This window comes from Pelmatolapia mariae, linkage group LG22 (assembly GCF_036321145.2).
Source record: "Pelmatolapia mariae isolate MD_Pm_ZW linkage group LG22, Pm_UMD_F_2, whole genome shotgun sequence".
Classification (NCBI taxonomy): domain Eukaryota; kingdom Metazoa; phylum Chordata; class Actinopteri; order Cichliformes; family Cichlidae; genus Pelmatolapia; species Pelmatolapia mariae.
Genome location: NC_086245.2, coordinates 25,180,980 through 25,195,661, shown reverse-complemented (window position 1 = coordinate 25,195,661; position 14,682 = coordinate 25,180,980). Strand labels below are relative to the sequence as shown.

The following is a 14,682-nucleotide window of genomic DNA, read 5'->3' as shown; positions in this document are numbered from 1 at the left end:
TGTGTGCTCAGTTGTGTGCCACGCTTTGCAGCAGCAAAGTCACTGAACTTCATGTAATAAATTAAGCTGCTGCAAAGCGTGGCACACAACTTGTGTACAACTTTCATAGAGTAAATAATAAAAGGAATTACTATCAGTCAAATTGAACAATTGGATGCTTTTACTTTGAAAGAAAACGTACTGTATTCGGTGGAGTTGATTATGGCTGACAGCGCTGACTTACCGGAAGAGGAGGGCAATCCCTGCTTATATTTTTCTTTCCAGACGCCACAGTTCAACACAAAAACAAACTTGAAACCAGACGGGCTTTGGGGTCAACACTTGTGCGTGTGTTCTCGGCTAAAGCGGAGAAACACAAATCTTGTTACTAAAGAGATTTTCTCTTTTTTTTAATACATCTGTTGTTGGAACAAAGAGGAAGGACTGTGAAACGAAGAAGAAAAAGAAAAAAAGAACCTTTGGAAAGGAAGTTTTGCGTCAGTGAGTGCGCACTTTACGCACAGTGCGCACTGTGAAACTTTGACATGTTGAATAACCTCGGCTGTATCGCTGCACACTTGTTTGGCTACATTTCCTTTGTTGTTTTCGACTCTCCGGGGCTCGCTGTGATCATGTGTCGTGGCTAAAAAAACTTCTTTAAGAAAGAAAAACGCACTGACAAACAAAACCCCTAAAACCTGCGGCAGTATGGGGGCCAAGCAGAGCAGCCCTGTGTTTGACAGCAGAACTCGAGCTTATTCCAGCTCCGATCTTCCATCTGGAAATTCCAGCAGAGGAGAAAGGTTTGCGGGGTTCAGGTACACAAATGGACCCGATGGCCCAAGAATCCGGTTCACGAGTGGAGGGCCAACAAATTCTGGGCTCAACATACCGGCCGGCGGCAACCAGAGCCTCGACGGCACAGATGGTGACGATGAGGGCCAGCTGCCCCCAGAGGGACACAGGCTGCTTATAGGGTCCCTGCCGGCCGAACTGTCCTCACGCCTGCTCGGGGGTAAGGCGCAAATTTATAAAAGTACACCTGGAGAGCCCAGGCCCATTATTGCTCAGTGCACACTTAGATTTTTAATGCACTGATTTCTTCTTTGTACTCGAGGTGCACTTCCGCAGTGTCAGTACAGCTTTAATACCGTTTTATGCAGTGCATTTCGCCTTCTCTGATATTACCACAGATGTGATGCCACGATTCTAATTAACATTTAAAATCCTGCAGCACACAACTGCCCACACTGCATATCCGAGCTACTTTATTATGACTTAAATTTCTATTTAATGTAAGGTACCCTATCATTATTTCTCAGTTTCATCTCCAAAGTTGTATGTGTAATTTTGGTGTCAGAGTTACTTAGTAATTTTCCATTTGACATGCGATACCTGGCATATGGTTAAGGCCGTCTGATGACTGAGCCCTTTGTTTTGCACTTCTGCACTTTTATTCTAGCCACAGGTGGCTCTGCTGCATCACGCTTTCTTTTTTTCCCCTTTTTTTTGGTGGGGGGGCGCTTTCTTCTTCTACTGCTTCTTTGTTTTGCAACACCAGCCTGTTTTGTCACTCTGGCTATGAGAGGGAAGAGTAGTGCACTATGTAGGTCAGCAGATAAGAGCTTCCTGCTGGTTACATATTGCCTGACAGAAACACACACTTGCACACATGCACAACAAACTTCCTGAATCCGCAGGTCTTGCTGTTTCTCAACTGAAGGGGTGTCTCACTGGGCCCAACCTGCAACAAAAGCGGGAGTCAAACTAACATAACATAACATTCAGAGAGCCTTTAAACACCAGTGTTGCTGAGAGCTCAAAAGCTGTTTAAGCACAGGTTGAATTGAGTTTTCTAGGTTTTTTGTTAGAGGCCTAAAAAGTTGTGACATGATCTCCATATCCAGCTGTGTTCCTGCCCTCTTCTCTTCCTTTTTCCTTAGCGGCATATAATTCCCCCGATGAGGAAATGTAATCATTAATCGCACCATCAATAATCTTCACTCAAGAGAACCACATGACTGGAACTCTGCAGGTCTGAGACTTTATCTCAGGCCTGGAGGTGAGCTTATCTAACGTCGAGCGGTTCTTGGCCTATTAATCTTTGTACAGCTGTGCAGATACAGGGGGTCAGAAGGAAGCAAGCGATCGGCCAATCACATGTTTTATAGATGCTTTTGCAGTAAACATCACATCTGTGTTTAAGTGTGCACTTGCAGTAAGTTTGCAGCGCTGCAGTGACATCTGCAAACTGTGTGAGGTAAGCAGATTGTTAGTTTATGGGAGATTTGAGTTCGTGCAGGCAAAAGGTCCCGTAGGTCATAAGATTAAGCACAAGCCAACAGTCCCACGTCCTGCCATGTGTACATATCAATATGAGGTTATGAGCGGTGCACTGCCACATCAGGGTCCCTTAATGTTTTCTCTTTGCGTTTTTCCCCTCCAGGCTTCCACTGTCCCGTTTGCTCCAAGTTCATGGCGTCGGATGAAATCGAGAAGCACCTGCTCATGTGTTTCAGCAAGACGCGCCTCACCTACAACAGTAAGGCTGAGGGGGAGGGGCAATTCTACATTGTAATAAAATGCTGTAGTCGTTTAAGGTCTCAACCTGCTGCACTGATGTACAGCCGTTCTAAAGGTTACTGTAACGACCCTGGCTTCTGCGGTTACAGCTAACTGATATTTACGGTGGAAACCATACAGCGTATGGTCGCCTAATCGCCCACTGAGCTAAACCAGTGCCCCTGTTTTTACCTTTTTAAAATAAATCTTTTTATACTTAAAAAATATAAGTGCTAGAGCCTGACTGATAAGACTGTCAGACCAATGCCGATATTTGGTGATTTAAAATCCCGATAAATAGGCACACAAAAGGATTTCCATAATATTTGTTGTTTCTTTTGTTTTGAGTTCTTACGAAGACAAAATGACAATGCAATTTAAAAATAATCTTGCTTTATTTTTACAAGTCGCCAATTACTTGTTTTCCCTTGCCGAATGCCTCTTGGATGATTGTCCCGTTTCAAGTATTAGAGTGCCCCCTGGTGGACAACCTATGCCATGCCAACATTTGTAACATGGTTGAATGGTGTTTCTCCCACGTTGTCTTTAGTTTTTTTTCAGTTTCATTTCACGACAATTATAAATGCTGAGATAATCCTAATGATAGATCGACAAATAGCTAGAATCAAAATATCAATTTTCCTCGAATAAATGTCAAAATATTTTTCAATTTTAGAAATTTAATCATCATGTGATGTCTAAGCTTTATCTTGTTCATCGTATTTTTCGTCATTTTTAATTCTGACGTTAGAAACCACTAAAATATAATTATTATAATGGTCATTACTGTGTAAGTAGCAATTTATTGGTGCAAAAAGCTGTAATGTACTGGTGTTTAGTTTGAATTAGTGTATTTATTTTATCCTCACAGCTTTTCTGAGTAGAATATTAATGTCTAAATTATGATAAATAATTATGTAGAATATCCAGTGTACACACACTGTAGTAAAATCTTAATCTCTAAATTATAATATAAAAATATATATTTTGTAAAATAATTCAAAGCTTACTCATAAAAATAGAATCCTCAGAAAATCTGTATTATATAATTATACATGTGTTATATGTAACTTTATGTTACGAGTTCATACATCGACACCAGTGCACCTGCAATAAAATGCTTAACCTGAAACATCAAAGCAAAAGCGGCCGTACAGCTACACGTCTACTCGTCTGCATGGAGATTTTGTTTGTGTGTGCACCTGCATAGTGCAAATATGCACAGCAACACCTGTGTAATGTACACACAGGAATGGCAAACACATATTTTCTGTCAAAAACAATCATAAACAAAGAGTTTGGCAGAGCACACCCTTCGTGCTAGAGACTCCCCAGGCCTGTTCCATTTAAATAAACAAATGTACCTAACACTAGGTTCTTCTTCACCGTTAACTCTTGCCAGACACACACACACACACACATTTGCCATGGTGGAGTTTATCAATGGAAAAGCTGTAAAAGTTCCGAATCTGTGCGCTGTCAAAAGGGCTGGACTGAAGACTTTGCTGGGCCAATTATGGCCCCTGGGCCTCATGTTTAATCCCCCTGCTGTACACTGTTTATTAACTCATCACAGACACTCAGATTTCTATTTTTTTTTTGTGTTTGACTGCAAACTTTACATACAGACAATACTCTCTCCTTAGCCTCAGGCATGGGCACAAGAGGGTGTTACAGCTAATTATGCAGGCTGTTACGCAACGCAAAATAATCATCATCCATCTCAGCTTAATCTGAGGCTCGGTTTTTCTCCTCCATTATTAAACTACACCTTCACATTTTCATACAGAGGAACTGGAGAATAAAAAGTGAAATTACATTCAGCCCAGTCAGCAGCACATTTCCGCACAGATGAGAGCAGGTATTCTGGTATCAAAGGTTAAACAGATGGTTGTGCGGGATTCGGTGAAGTGAAGATTCGATACAAGGTTTGGTGTGCGAGGCAGCTTTTTGCTCATTTGGTCTGTGTTTGTATTGTCTTTCTCAGAGGACATCCTGTCCAGAGACTCTGGGGAATGTGCCATCTGTTTAGACGAGCTGGAGCAAGGAGACACCATTGCCAGACTGCCTTGCCTCTGCATCTACCATAAAGGGTAGCTAATGTGCACAAACACACACAGATAAACAGAATCAGCTGGAAATACTTTGACTAATGCATACAGTTAATTTAAAACCTGTAGTACGTATATGCACAACATAAATAAACATTCCAATTAATGCTCAAAAGGCCATTTGTTGTTGTTGTTGTTGTTAGATGGGAAGATAATAAAGCACTCATGTTTAAACCTATAGACTACATTAATGTAAAGCCAGCTTAGAAAAAAAAATACAGAAAGCAGTTTAAAAACAGGCTGTGAAACTTTACTGCATCCTGTAAAATACTGCACCTCTTATTGTCTATGCATTTTCAAAAAGCTAAGACATAAGTAGTTACGTAATAGTGGCTAGCAGCCAGTCTAGCAATTTCACACTACTTCGAATCTTTAAGCTAAGATAGTGTAATCTTAATTTTTCTTTCTTTCTAGCTTTTACCATTATCTGGTCTATTTGATTATATAGCACCGACAAGTTTGAACCTGTCAGATTAAAAGAAAAAGATCCTGTAAATGGAAAGCATTCTTAGCTTTCTCGCAGAAATCATAAAATTATGAAACTATTACTTGCAGCTAGTCTGGTGATATGTAAGGTGCGTTCCTGCACCTATAGTTCGTTCGATCTGATCCAAATCAGTTGATAAGTTTGGAAACTTGTAGCTTTTTCCTGTGGTTTGGTTTGTTTTCACACAGAAAAACTCAAAGCAAACTCTGAACTAAAATACTCACAACAAAAAGGTCTGGAGCAAGAATAGTAAATACTGGAAGAAGGCGCTGTGTTGTGGTCTTGTGGATAACATGAAGAATTTAATTAATTTCACAGCTAGTTGCTAACCCAAACCCCGCGTTTGTGTATTTTGGACATTTATGGTACCTTGCAGCATCCCAGAATGCAAAACCTACCTGGCTACAAGAAAGCATTTAGCTCAAACTTGCAGCATACACCTTGTAGTTTGCTGGGATTACGTTCACACCATAAACTAACCGCTGTGGAGTTTGTTTGGAGGTGGACCTCCACGGGTCTCAGTGCGGTTGTTTTGGTGTGCGTTGTGTGTGTTCTTTTGTTAGGTTGAACTAAAACCAGGGTAGCTGTTTTTCACTTTTCGAACAAAATGATGCTAACTTGCCACCAACTGTAGCAGAATATCCCTCACCAATCAGTCTGCTTTGGTGGTTTTATAAGCATTTAATGCATTAAAGCATTCAAAAAGCAGATGCTACAAGGAAACACTATACAAAAAGTGTTTTCACTATTTCATATTGACATTTCCTAACAACAGGCTCTTTTCTTTTTAATCTGCATTTTAGCACTTTTTTTTAGATGGACACCTATCATCAGCTGTAGAGCTATGTATGTCCCACAGTTAGCATGTAAAGGCTGTAATATGTACAGAGAGATCCTGCTGTTCCCTTTGTTGGTGCAGGTGCTCAGATCAGATCTGGGCTCAAACGTGTACAGAAGGTCGTGAGAAAGCCCCATTCCCAATCAGGAATGGGAATTTAGTTAGTAGTGCTACAGTTTTGTTTAGGAACCTTTAAGTCAGCGAGAGGAATAAACAGTGCCAACAGCGACTGGGTGCTGTCCCCTCTGCAGGCTTTCAGAAGGTGACCAATCGGGAAAACGTTTAGTGAAGTGGGGCCTGAAGGAAGCCTGGGGATAGCATGAGCTGTTCCATGCAGAGGCTGGACTAAGGGGCCGCATAACAATCTGAGATAAAGTCAAGTGTTTTGACTGGGAGCAATGCCAAGATACACTAGAGGAGTCCCAGAATAAAAATGTGGAGTTGAAACAAGCATAATATTTACATTAACCTCATTGGTTCTAAGAGCAAGAATTACAGCTTTTCCATATAGATCCTAAAAAAAAAAATAATAATCAGTGAGAGGAACAAAACGATACACAAGCACATTGGCATAAGTGAATAAGTTCTTCATAATTGTTGTGATAATATTTTATTTTCCATTTTTAACTTAAAAAATATACAAATTAAAATATAAATAAAAATATTTTGTTTTTTTTTTACTTCGAGCTGGTTCCATTTGTTGTGTTCACAAACACTAAATATGTTTCCAGCTCCGTTTGAATCAAGCCTCCTTGTTACTGTTGCAGGTGTATAGACGCGTGGTTTGAGGTGAATCGCTCCTGCCCGGAACATCCCAGCGACTAGGAGCTGCAAATGTCCACTACCACAGTACATCACTGGGATCGACTGTGTGCCCTGACCTCATCCCAACACTGTCTTTTCCAGTCACGCATCAGCGCTCCTCAGGGATTATAAGACATTATTGTGTGCAGAGTTTTCACATTGCCTCATGGACTTTGGATATGCCTCCTTAGGTGAAGTGAAATGTTCAAGGAGCTGCAACGGTGGAGTCATTTCAAAATATGTGACATCCCTCGTGTCACCTACTGGCCTAAAGAAGATTCATGCAACCTAGAAAATGAGCTGGGCTGGTTTTTTTTTTGTGTGTTTTTTTTTGTGTTTTTTTTTGTTGAGCTGGGTGTGGTTTTTATAGGAGAGGACTTCTAAGACCGACATCTCTCTTCAGGAGGGACTGAGGCCAACAGACTGTGGAGAGAGACGATGAGAGGGCTGATGTTGTGCAATATGAAAAGCAGCCACAGGGACTGGGAAGGAAAAAAAAATGTCTTTATCAGCTTTAAGGGATGATTGCAGTGTTGACGTAAGGAAGCAGATCTCAATGTTATTGCAAAATAGGCTGTCGATATTGTTTGGTAAACAATCATGTGTCATAGACCAAGCAGTCTAACGTGAAATAGTTGGACGATTACCACTTGGCCATTTAGAACCACATTACTGTGATTGCGTAGTTTAGTTGTGGGTTTTTTGTTTTTTTTAAAAAGTTGGGTTGTAACATATCTACTGGTGATTCATTCTCTCTCTCTCTCTCTCTCTCTCTCTCTCTCTCTCTCTCTCTCTCTCTCTCTCTCTCTCTCTCTCTCTAAAGAGTGCCATAATATGCTGCTATGTGATAGACTGGAAAGTTTTTCTATAACCTTTGAACCTTTTCGGTCAATGTTCTTTCTGTTTGTACTGTGATGAGTTGCACAACAATAAATATTTTGTCTTTGTGTCTTTTTCCTGCATGAGAACTGTTAATGTACATTTATGTGTCTTTACACTCGTCCTCCAATTAAAAAGTCAGTTAAAGTGTGAAGTTTGCATTCTTTCCAACCGACAGCTGTGCTTACTTACAATCACGCAAAGGTATTACATAACATCTGCAGTTTATTCTGCAAACATTATTTTGTTGTTTTAATTGTCGAGAAAAATTAAAATCTTAATGGCACCATTACTTTTGACAGTAAGTACTAAAACTACCAGCTACAAAAATGCAGGGATGATGTGTGATACCTGTTTAGAAGTCAGTGAGCAGAGGCATGAAGAGCCAGGAGTTATTTGTTTGTCTGAGGACTTGCAATCTTTTCATTGGTTACAGAGTGTTTGGTAATGTATGCGTGCCAGAGAAGGTATTTTCATATGAGGGAAACTGTCCTCTGGCAAAGGACAACAAATTAAAATATGACAATACTTCCTGATGATAGTAGTTTACCTCCACCAAGATTAGACAGCTTTAAAACAAACTTCTAGGAATCCTGGAAGTCTCCTTACATGAGTTCAAAAAACAAATCCACATACTACTGTATGCATGTATACCTCTATCTATCGATCGATCTAAGTTCACTCAAACACATTCGGTGAGTTAATGGTTTATACTTGTGTGACAATCAACTTTTGGATACATTTTCAAGGAGGAGCATTTGATATGATGTTATAAAGTAGATAAAATGCAGCTGTGCCTTAGTCACATTAAACAGTAACCAAATGTAAAGTTACTATAATAAAAAAAATTAAATCTAATAAAATGTTATCAACTATGAAACATAAACACCTTTTCACAGCCCATGTGTAAAATGAAAGGACCGAAATAGATCCCAAAGGTTGATTCTGTTCATCTGGACGTAGAGTTTTCAGTGGGAGAAACATTTCGTCACTCATCCAAGTGACTTCTTCAGTCTCAGCTCAGCTCTCTATCAACTCTCTACTCATGGCCAGTGATCAGTGGTCTTTGATCAGTAGTTGTTGATCAATGGTCATGAGAATTTGCATATTAATGATCAAAGAACTGACCTCCCACCCATTGTCCCTTCAGTGGTGCTAGTTTCAGTCATTATACAATGAACTGTTTATAAGACTGGGGAATCCTGCAGTCAGCTGAGATTGAAGAAGTCATTGGATGAGTGATGAAATCTTTCTCCCACTGAAAACGCTACGTCCAGATACACAGAATCAGCCTTTGGGATTTACTTACCCGGATGATTGAGCATGCATCAAGATATCAAGATAAGACCAAAATAGATGGGACCAAGTTTCAGTAATTAGCCCACAGTACTTTGTCTATGTCATTCTCAAACCTTTAGAGAAATGTTTCACTGGGTAAATCACCTTAAATGAAGCTCTTCTGAACCTTATTTGTCTGAAAGTACTTTTGTGCAGGGACCTGTAACTGTGTAATGTTTTTCAGTGTAACCACAGTATAAACCTGTCTTCTACAATCACTGGTAAAGACCAAAAGTTCTTCCACATGGGGCGGGGCTAAAGGGGTTGTTCTGACTTATCTGAAATTTGTTTGCTCCTCTTCTTCACACACATTCATCACTTAAGTAGAAATACAGATAGTTGTATTTAGAAATGCTCTAGTAAATATTAACATACTCATTCAATGTCCTTACTCAAAAGTTTAAAAAAAAGTACAGGCTCTGAAATGTACTCTATCCAAAAATAAAAAGTAGCTCTTTGTATTTTTTGACAACTAATTAAAACTCATGTTATATTATTATTATTTTAAAAAACATCTTAACAAAGGCAGTAAAAAATGTGGCTGTATTTGCTGTTGTCTAAATTGTAGATGGGTGACTTTGCCTCCACACCTAAATAGAAAAACGACTATAGGGCTACATCGAGATTTGGCAGGTGTGGGAACCCTAAAATTACCTGAAAAGAAAGACGCAGAAACAAGTGACAAGTTGTTTCGGATTGGATTTTCTGAATTCCTATGACTCCCAACCCCCTGTGCCACCCCATTAAAAAAAGAATCCCGGAAATGCCCCTGCTTCCAGTTAATATTAAGAAAATTCTTCCATGTTGCAGCTGGAAAGAATGCCGTGTTTTCATGAAATCTGATTTTGGAAGGCATTTTTCTCGTAAATGAAAATCAGAGGTTACCTAAAGTAGATTGCATAGGGTCAGGACGTCTTACAGTATAATTCACTAAGGAAAAACTTAAAATCTGGCTGCATCTGACTAAAACGTACACACGGACGTGACGTAAACACGTCTGGCGCTGGATTGATGACGTCACGCGTCTAGAAACGAACCTTTTGCGACAAAGTACACAGCGGCAGGAGCTGTAGCAGAGGTATTATTCAACAAAGTTTCTCTTTCTTGGAGTTGCGAATTGCGTTTTTACCACATACGTGGCCTAATAACACGGATTTATTTACATTTTTAGGTAAGTGTTTCCGAATTTTGTTCACTCTTTTTTATGCAGGGCTCACTATTTCTCCTTCCAGATTTTTCCTTGCTAACCTCAACCCAGAGTGCCCCGTTAGCAGCAGGCTTACTGCCTATTATGACTAACACAAACGAACGCAGAGGTTTTATTGGATGTAATTTATAATGTAATTTACACATTGGCTACTGTTATAATGAAACGTATTTATTTGCAGCTTAGGAATCAACAACTTTGGATCAACATGTCGTACATGCTACCACATCTCCACAACGGCTGGCAGGTCGACCAAGCCATCTTGTCTGAGGAGGACCGAGTCCTGGTTATCCGCTTCGGACACGATTGGGACCCGACATGTATGAAGATGGACGAAGTTCTTTACAGCATCGCGGAAAAGGTCTGAGTAGTTTATAAACGGCGACTGTTTGCTAGCTTATATTTCTTATCTGAACTCCTGTAGAGGGCGCTGTTTGTGGGGGATTAACCGGATGCATGTAATATTTTACCTGAGTGTTAAGCTGATAAAATTCAATATAGAGGTAATTTTAGTACTTTAAGGTCAATACGTGGACTATTTTACCATTTATTGTAACATTTAAATAAGACTTAAAAGCTTACAAATTGAAAATATATGCTCAGCATCACTGGTGGGGTCTTATTCTGGGATGTAATGATTTTTCTATCCTGCAAATAATCTTTCTAAACGCAAGTCTTTCTCTTACTGTTAATTTCAACTTAAGAGGTGAAAGTTTGTAGAGCCTATAACTTGTACAAATGTAATGCTGGCACTTTTCCCTCTCCTGAGTCGTCTTTGTTTTGGTCATTTTGTTTGTTTTCATGGTTCAGGTTTTTCCCAAGTCTTTGAGTTTCAGCAAGCTACCTCCAGTAATTTGCTGACATATGTTAGTCCTTATATTGTGTAGTCCTTAACAGTTTTTATTCTTTCACTGGTAAACTGAAACCTGGTGGGAAAAGTAGCCATAAAAGACAGTATCGCTTTATTAATTACTCAGTTCAGAGAGCCAACTTCACCCATGTTTCTGGGTCACTCCTTGAGAGCAGTGTTATCGATTCAGCAAATCAAGAAGAGGGGAAAAAAAGTGCACTTGCCTACATTTTCACTATGATAATGTAATGTCAGTGCAGTTTGATTCAATATTACTGAATTCTTGAATAGATCCAATTTAGTTTAGTTTAGTTTTTTTTGGCCTTTTAGCCTTTAATGGATAGAGACAGCATTTATTTATTTATTTAAACCCAGATTTTTTTTCTTTGAGACTTTTTAATGCCTCTTAAAGGGGCCTGGAGGCTTGGTACTACATTGACTGGTCATGGAAGATTATTGCTGATTTTACAGCCAAGGCTTTTGCTAGAGGATTTGGCTCTGAGGTAGCAATTTGTTGATGATTTCCCAGATGTAACCTTGCTACCCAGAGCTGTTAAAGTTAAAAAGAAACCTGGCGTTGTGTAATTTTTAAAAGATAAAATTGACTTGATCTCCAGGAAAACGTTTTGCTAAGAGCAGCACTTTTCTTCATTTTTTTGTGTGTGTCTGTATTTACTTTGTTTTTCCTGAACTCACAGTTTTTATATCTGTGCCTTGACAGGTTAAGAATTTTGCAGTCATTTACCTGGTGGACATCACAGAAGTACCAGATTTCAACAAGATGTACGAGTTGTACGACCCCTGCACTGTCATGTTCTTCTTCAGGTGAGGCTGTCAGTGTCAGCCCTGCATTCTGTCACTGTTGTTGTTATTTAGTAGACTGGCATTGCTGGAATGCACTCAGGTTATTAATTATTAAAGCTAATCAGATTAACAAAACTGCAAAATCTTTTTTTCTTGACAAGTGAGTGCAATTATCCTTACATAAATGAAGTGTACAATCCAGTTCTTTCAACACTAAAAGTGCTCAGCTGTGCTCTTCTGGACTCTGCTTCACATCAAACTCACAACACATTAAATAAACAGAGCAGAAGACTGTACTAGAAAGGTATGAGGGTGCGGGAAAACACCAGATACTGATATTTTAATAAAGGAGTTAACATAGTCTGGGAATACTTTGAACAAGAGGACACATGTCATGCATGACCATCCCGAGAAAACTTAATCGAAACACTGGGCACGCTTATCTTAACGCAGCTGCCCCCCCAGAGCAAGCAATCACTTTTTGATTGTAAGGCGATTACACAAGGTACCTGATGGGAGGCAACCTTTATGCAAACAGTTGCTGTTCGACTTGAATGAGCAGTCATGCTCTGAGAGATTGCTGAAGGTTTGTAAATACGTGCTGTCTAATTTGTAAATGCAGACAGGTTGCCAGCATGTTGCCATTAGTTTGAATGAGTCTTTGTCAAAAGCTGAAGGCAAGTCGACTCACCTGGCTGCCAGCTGGTTGTACTGTGGTTATATTCCAATAGAGCAGGAAGGTTGATCAGTTTATGCTCTGATCATCATCAGGAGCATCATCTATCAGCAGTCTTCCTCATGATTATGATTGGCTGTATCAAACTAGACAGATACATAATTATAAAAATTAAAAGAAGAACACTTGAAATAATTCACATTATGTCACTGAAATTTCCAAAAAAAAAAACCCAAAAAAAACACAACTTCAATTTTTAGTTTTAATCTATTTTCCACATTAGAACACAGATAGAAACCCAGTTTTTGGTATTTAAATGTGATTTAAAGGAACTTGACATCAAACTTCATTTCATCCCATTTTCAGGAACAAACACATCATGATTGATTTGGGCACCGGTAACAACAACAAGATCAACTGGACAATGGAGGACAAGCAGGAGATGATAGACATTATTGAAACTGTGTATCGAGGAGCAAGAAAAGGCCGAGGTCTGGTAGTGTCTCCCAAGGATTACTCTACAAAATACAGATATTGATTCTTCGTTTACTTCTCTTCTTCTTTTTGTTGGAGTTCTTTTTTTCCATCCCTGCTGTTTTGGACAGAGACTACAAATTTCAGAAGTCGAGGATTTTCTTTTCCAGTATTTTCATTTTGCCAGTGAAAGAGGACGATATTGTTATTATTGGTTGTGTATTTGTTACTTTGTGGCATTTGGGGTTTTTGTGTGTAGGTATCAGTTTAACTCAGTTCCTTAATGAGCTGTTAATTTTGCTTTTTTTTTTTTTTTTTTTTTCTTGTGTGAAATGAGCTGAACAGATCACACACAGTGTACACGGCCCTTATATTTAAAAGTTGTAATAAACCTGGATTTTTACTGAGATTTTTTTCCTGAGTAAAGTTTCTGTGGTTGGTAAAATTTGTTTATTTATTTATTTATTGCTTTTTTTCTTCCTGTAAGGAAGACCACAGCAACACAGTGGCTGCAAGATGGGTAGAGACAAATGAGACTTCTTAGTAATGCGTCGATAGCTTGTTGGATAGCTTTGAGTTAGATTTTGTCTAATTAAGAGTTTTAGCTCTGATGAACACGCTAGACGGAGAACAGGAATTTAAAAAATGCCTAGGGAGCTTGGAGCTTTTCTTTCCAAGCTCCTTACACTACGATGACCTGGATGACTGAGAACCTTCACAGACAAAAAAACTAAATTTTTCTGTGTCCTCATGTTGAAATCTAATCTCAGTATTTCCTGACCTATTTGGGTCCACAGGCAATAAACACATAAATAAATAGTTGAATATCTGTACACCACCACAGACTATTTTAATTCAAACAATTAAAATATAAAGTGCAGATTTTCAATTTTAACCCAGTGGTTGACAGATAATGTGGTGTTTTGGGCCTGAAATGAAGATCCAACCTATAGACCCAAAATACAATTCCCTGACATCTCCACTAGATGGAGCCAGAGCTATTTGGAAGAAGACAGCGTCATTATAACATTACAGGTTCCAGCCTTACTGCTGAACATTGGTCAAGTGTGCTGTCACAATGACCTAATTGCAATTGTCCCCTGCACACTCTCATTCAGTAACTAGTGTAACTCCGTGTGGATGCCCACTTGGAGCTGCAGAAGTGCCTCGTTTAAGGGATAAGGGTTTAAATGCAAGCTCTGGGACACCTTTGTCCTCACACAGGAACAGGTGCTTCCACTCAGCATCTGCAGCTAATTCTACTGCTGTCAGATGGATGTGTTAACATAGTCCTTCATCTGCTGCACTTCACTTTCATTCATCATTTACAAAAAGCTGACTTGTCTTTAATCTTTCCTCTTTCTTGTTATTAGTATTTATAACAACAATAAAACAAATAAGAGATGAAATTTTAAGCACCATACCAAGTATTCCTCTTATTACTGAAATGGATCATTTGAAATAATCATAACTCAAACTGTAGTGTGCCGAGTTTACAGAGCATGCATTTTACTGTTACATTTTTCATGCAAACAGTAAGAATGTGTAAGAATGGAATGGGGCCAACATCCAGGCATACAAACTTAAATAAAAGATAAGACTTTTTCCTCACTTTCACAGTTTAAATGATTAAAATTTAACTACGCAACTAAAATATTACCAGACAGCAGCAC

At 39.1% G+C, this 14,682-nt stretch overlaps 2 protein-coding genes across 2 annotated transcripts; both read left to right on the top strand.

Annotated features, from left to right (window-relative positions):
* The first annotated feature begins 252 nt into the window (after positions 1-252).
* LOC135932401 (E3 ubiquitin-protein ligase znrf2-like) lies at positions 253-7,796 on the top strand. Its single transcript, XM_065469877.1, has 4 exons — positions 253-994; positions 2,426-2,521; positions 4,529-4,634; positions 6,745-7,796. The coding sequence occupies exons 1-4, from the start codon at positions 688-690 to the stop codon at positions 6,800-6,802; spliced, it is 567 nt and encodes a 188-aa protein (XP_065325949.1). The 5' UTR covers positions 253-687; the 3' UTR covers positions 6,803-7,796.
* A 2,228-nt stretch (positions 7,797-10,024) lies between these two features.
* On the top strand, positions 10,025-13,418 carry txnl4a (thioredoxin-like 4A). The gene is made up of 4 exons (XM_065469876.1): positions 10,025-10,169; positions 10,387-10,566; positions 11,777-11,880; positions 12,902-13,418. The coding sequence occupies exons 2-4, from the start codon at positions 10,414-10,416 to the stop codon at positions 13,071-13,073; spliced, it is 429 nt and encodes a 142-aa protein (XP_065325948.1). The 5' UTR covers positions 10,025-10,169; positions 10,387-10,413; the 3' UTR covers positions 13,074-13,418.
* The last annotated feature ends 1,264 nt before the right edge of the window (positions 13,419-14,682 follow it).

Bases quoted from the DNA above. Each gene is read 5' to 3' on its own strand.
- LOC135932401 (XM_065469877.1), top strand. From the start codon at position 688: ATGGGGGCCAAGCAGAGCAGCCCTGTGTTTGACAGCAGAACTCGAGCT. The intron at 995-2,425 runs GTAAGGCGCAAA...TTTCCCCTCCAG, and splicing joins GTCCTCACGCCTGCTCGGGG to GCTTCCACTGTCCCGTTTGC. The intron at 2,522-4,528 runs GTAAGGCTGAGG...TGTCTTTCTCAG, and splicing joins GACGCGCCTCACCTACAACA to AGGACATCCTGTCCAGAGAC.
- txnl4a (XM_065469876.1), top strand. From the start codon at position 10,414: ATGTCGTACATGCTACCACATCTCCACAACGGCTGGCAGGTCGACCAA. The intron at 10,567-11,776 runs GTCTGAGTAGTT...GTGCCTTGACAG, and splicing joins TTTACAGCATCGCGGAAAAG to GTTAAGAATTTTGCAGTCAT. The intron at 11,881-12,901 runs GTGAGGCTGTCA...TCCCATTTTCAG, and splicing joins ACTGTCATGTTCTTCTTCAG to GAACAAACACATCATGATTG.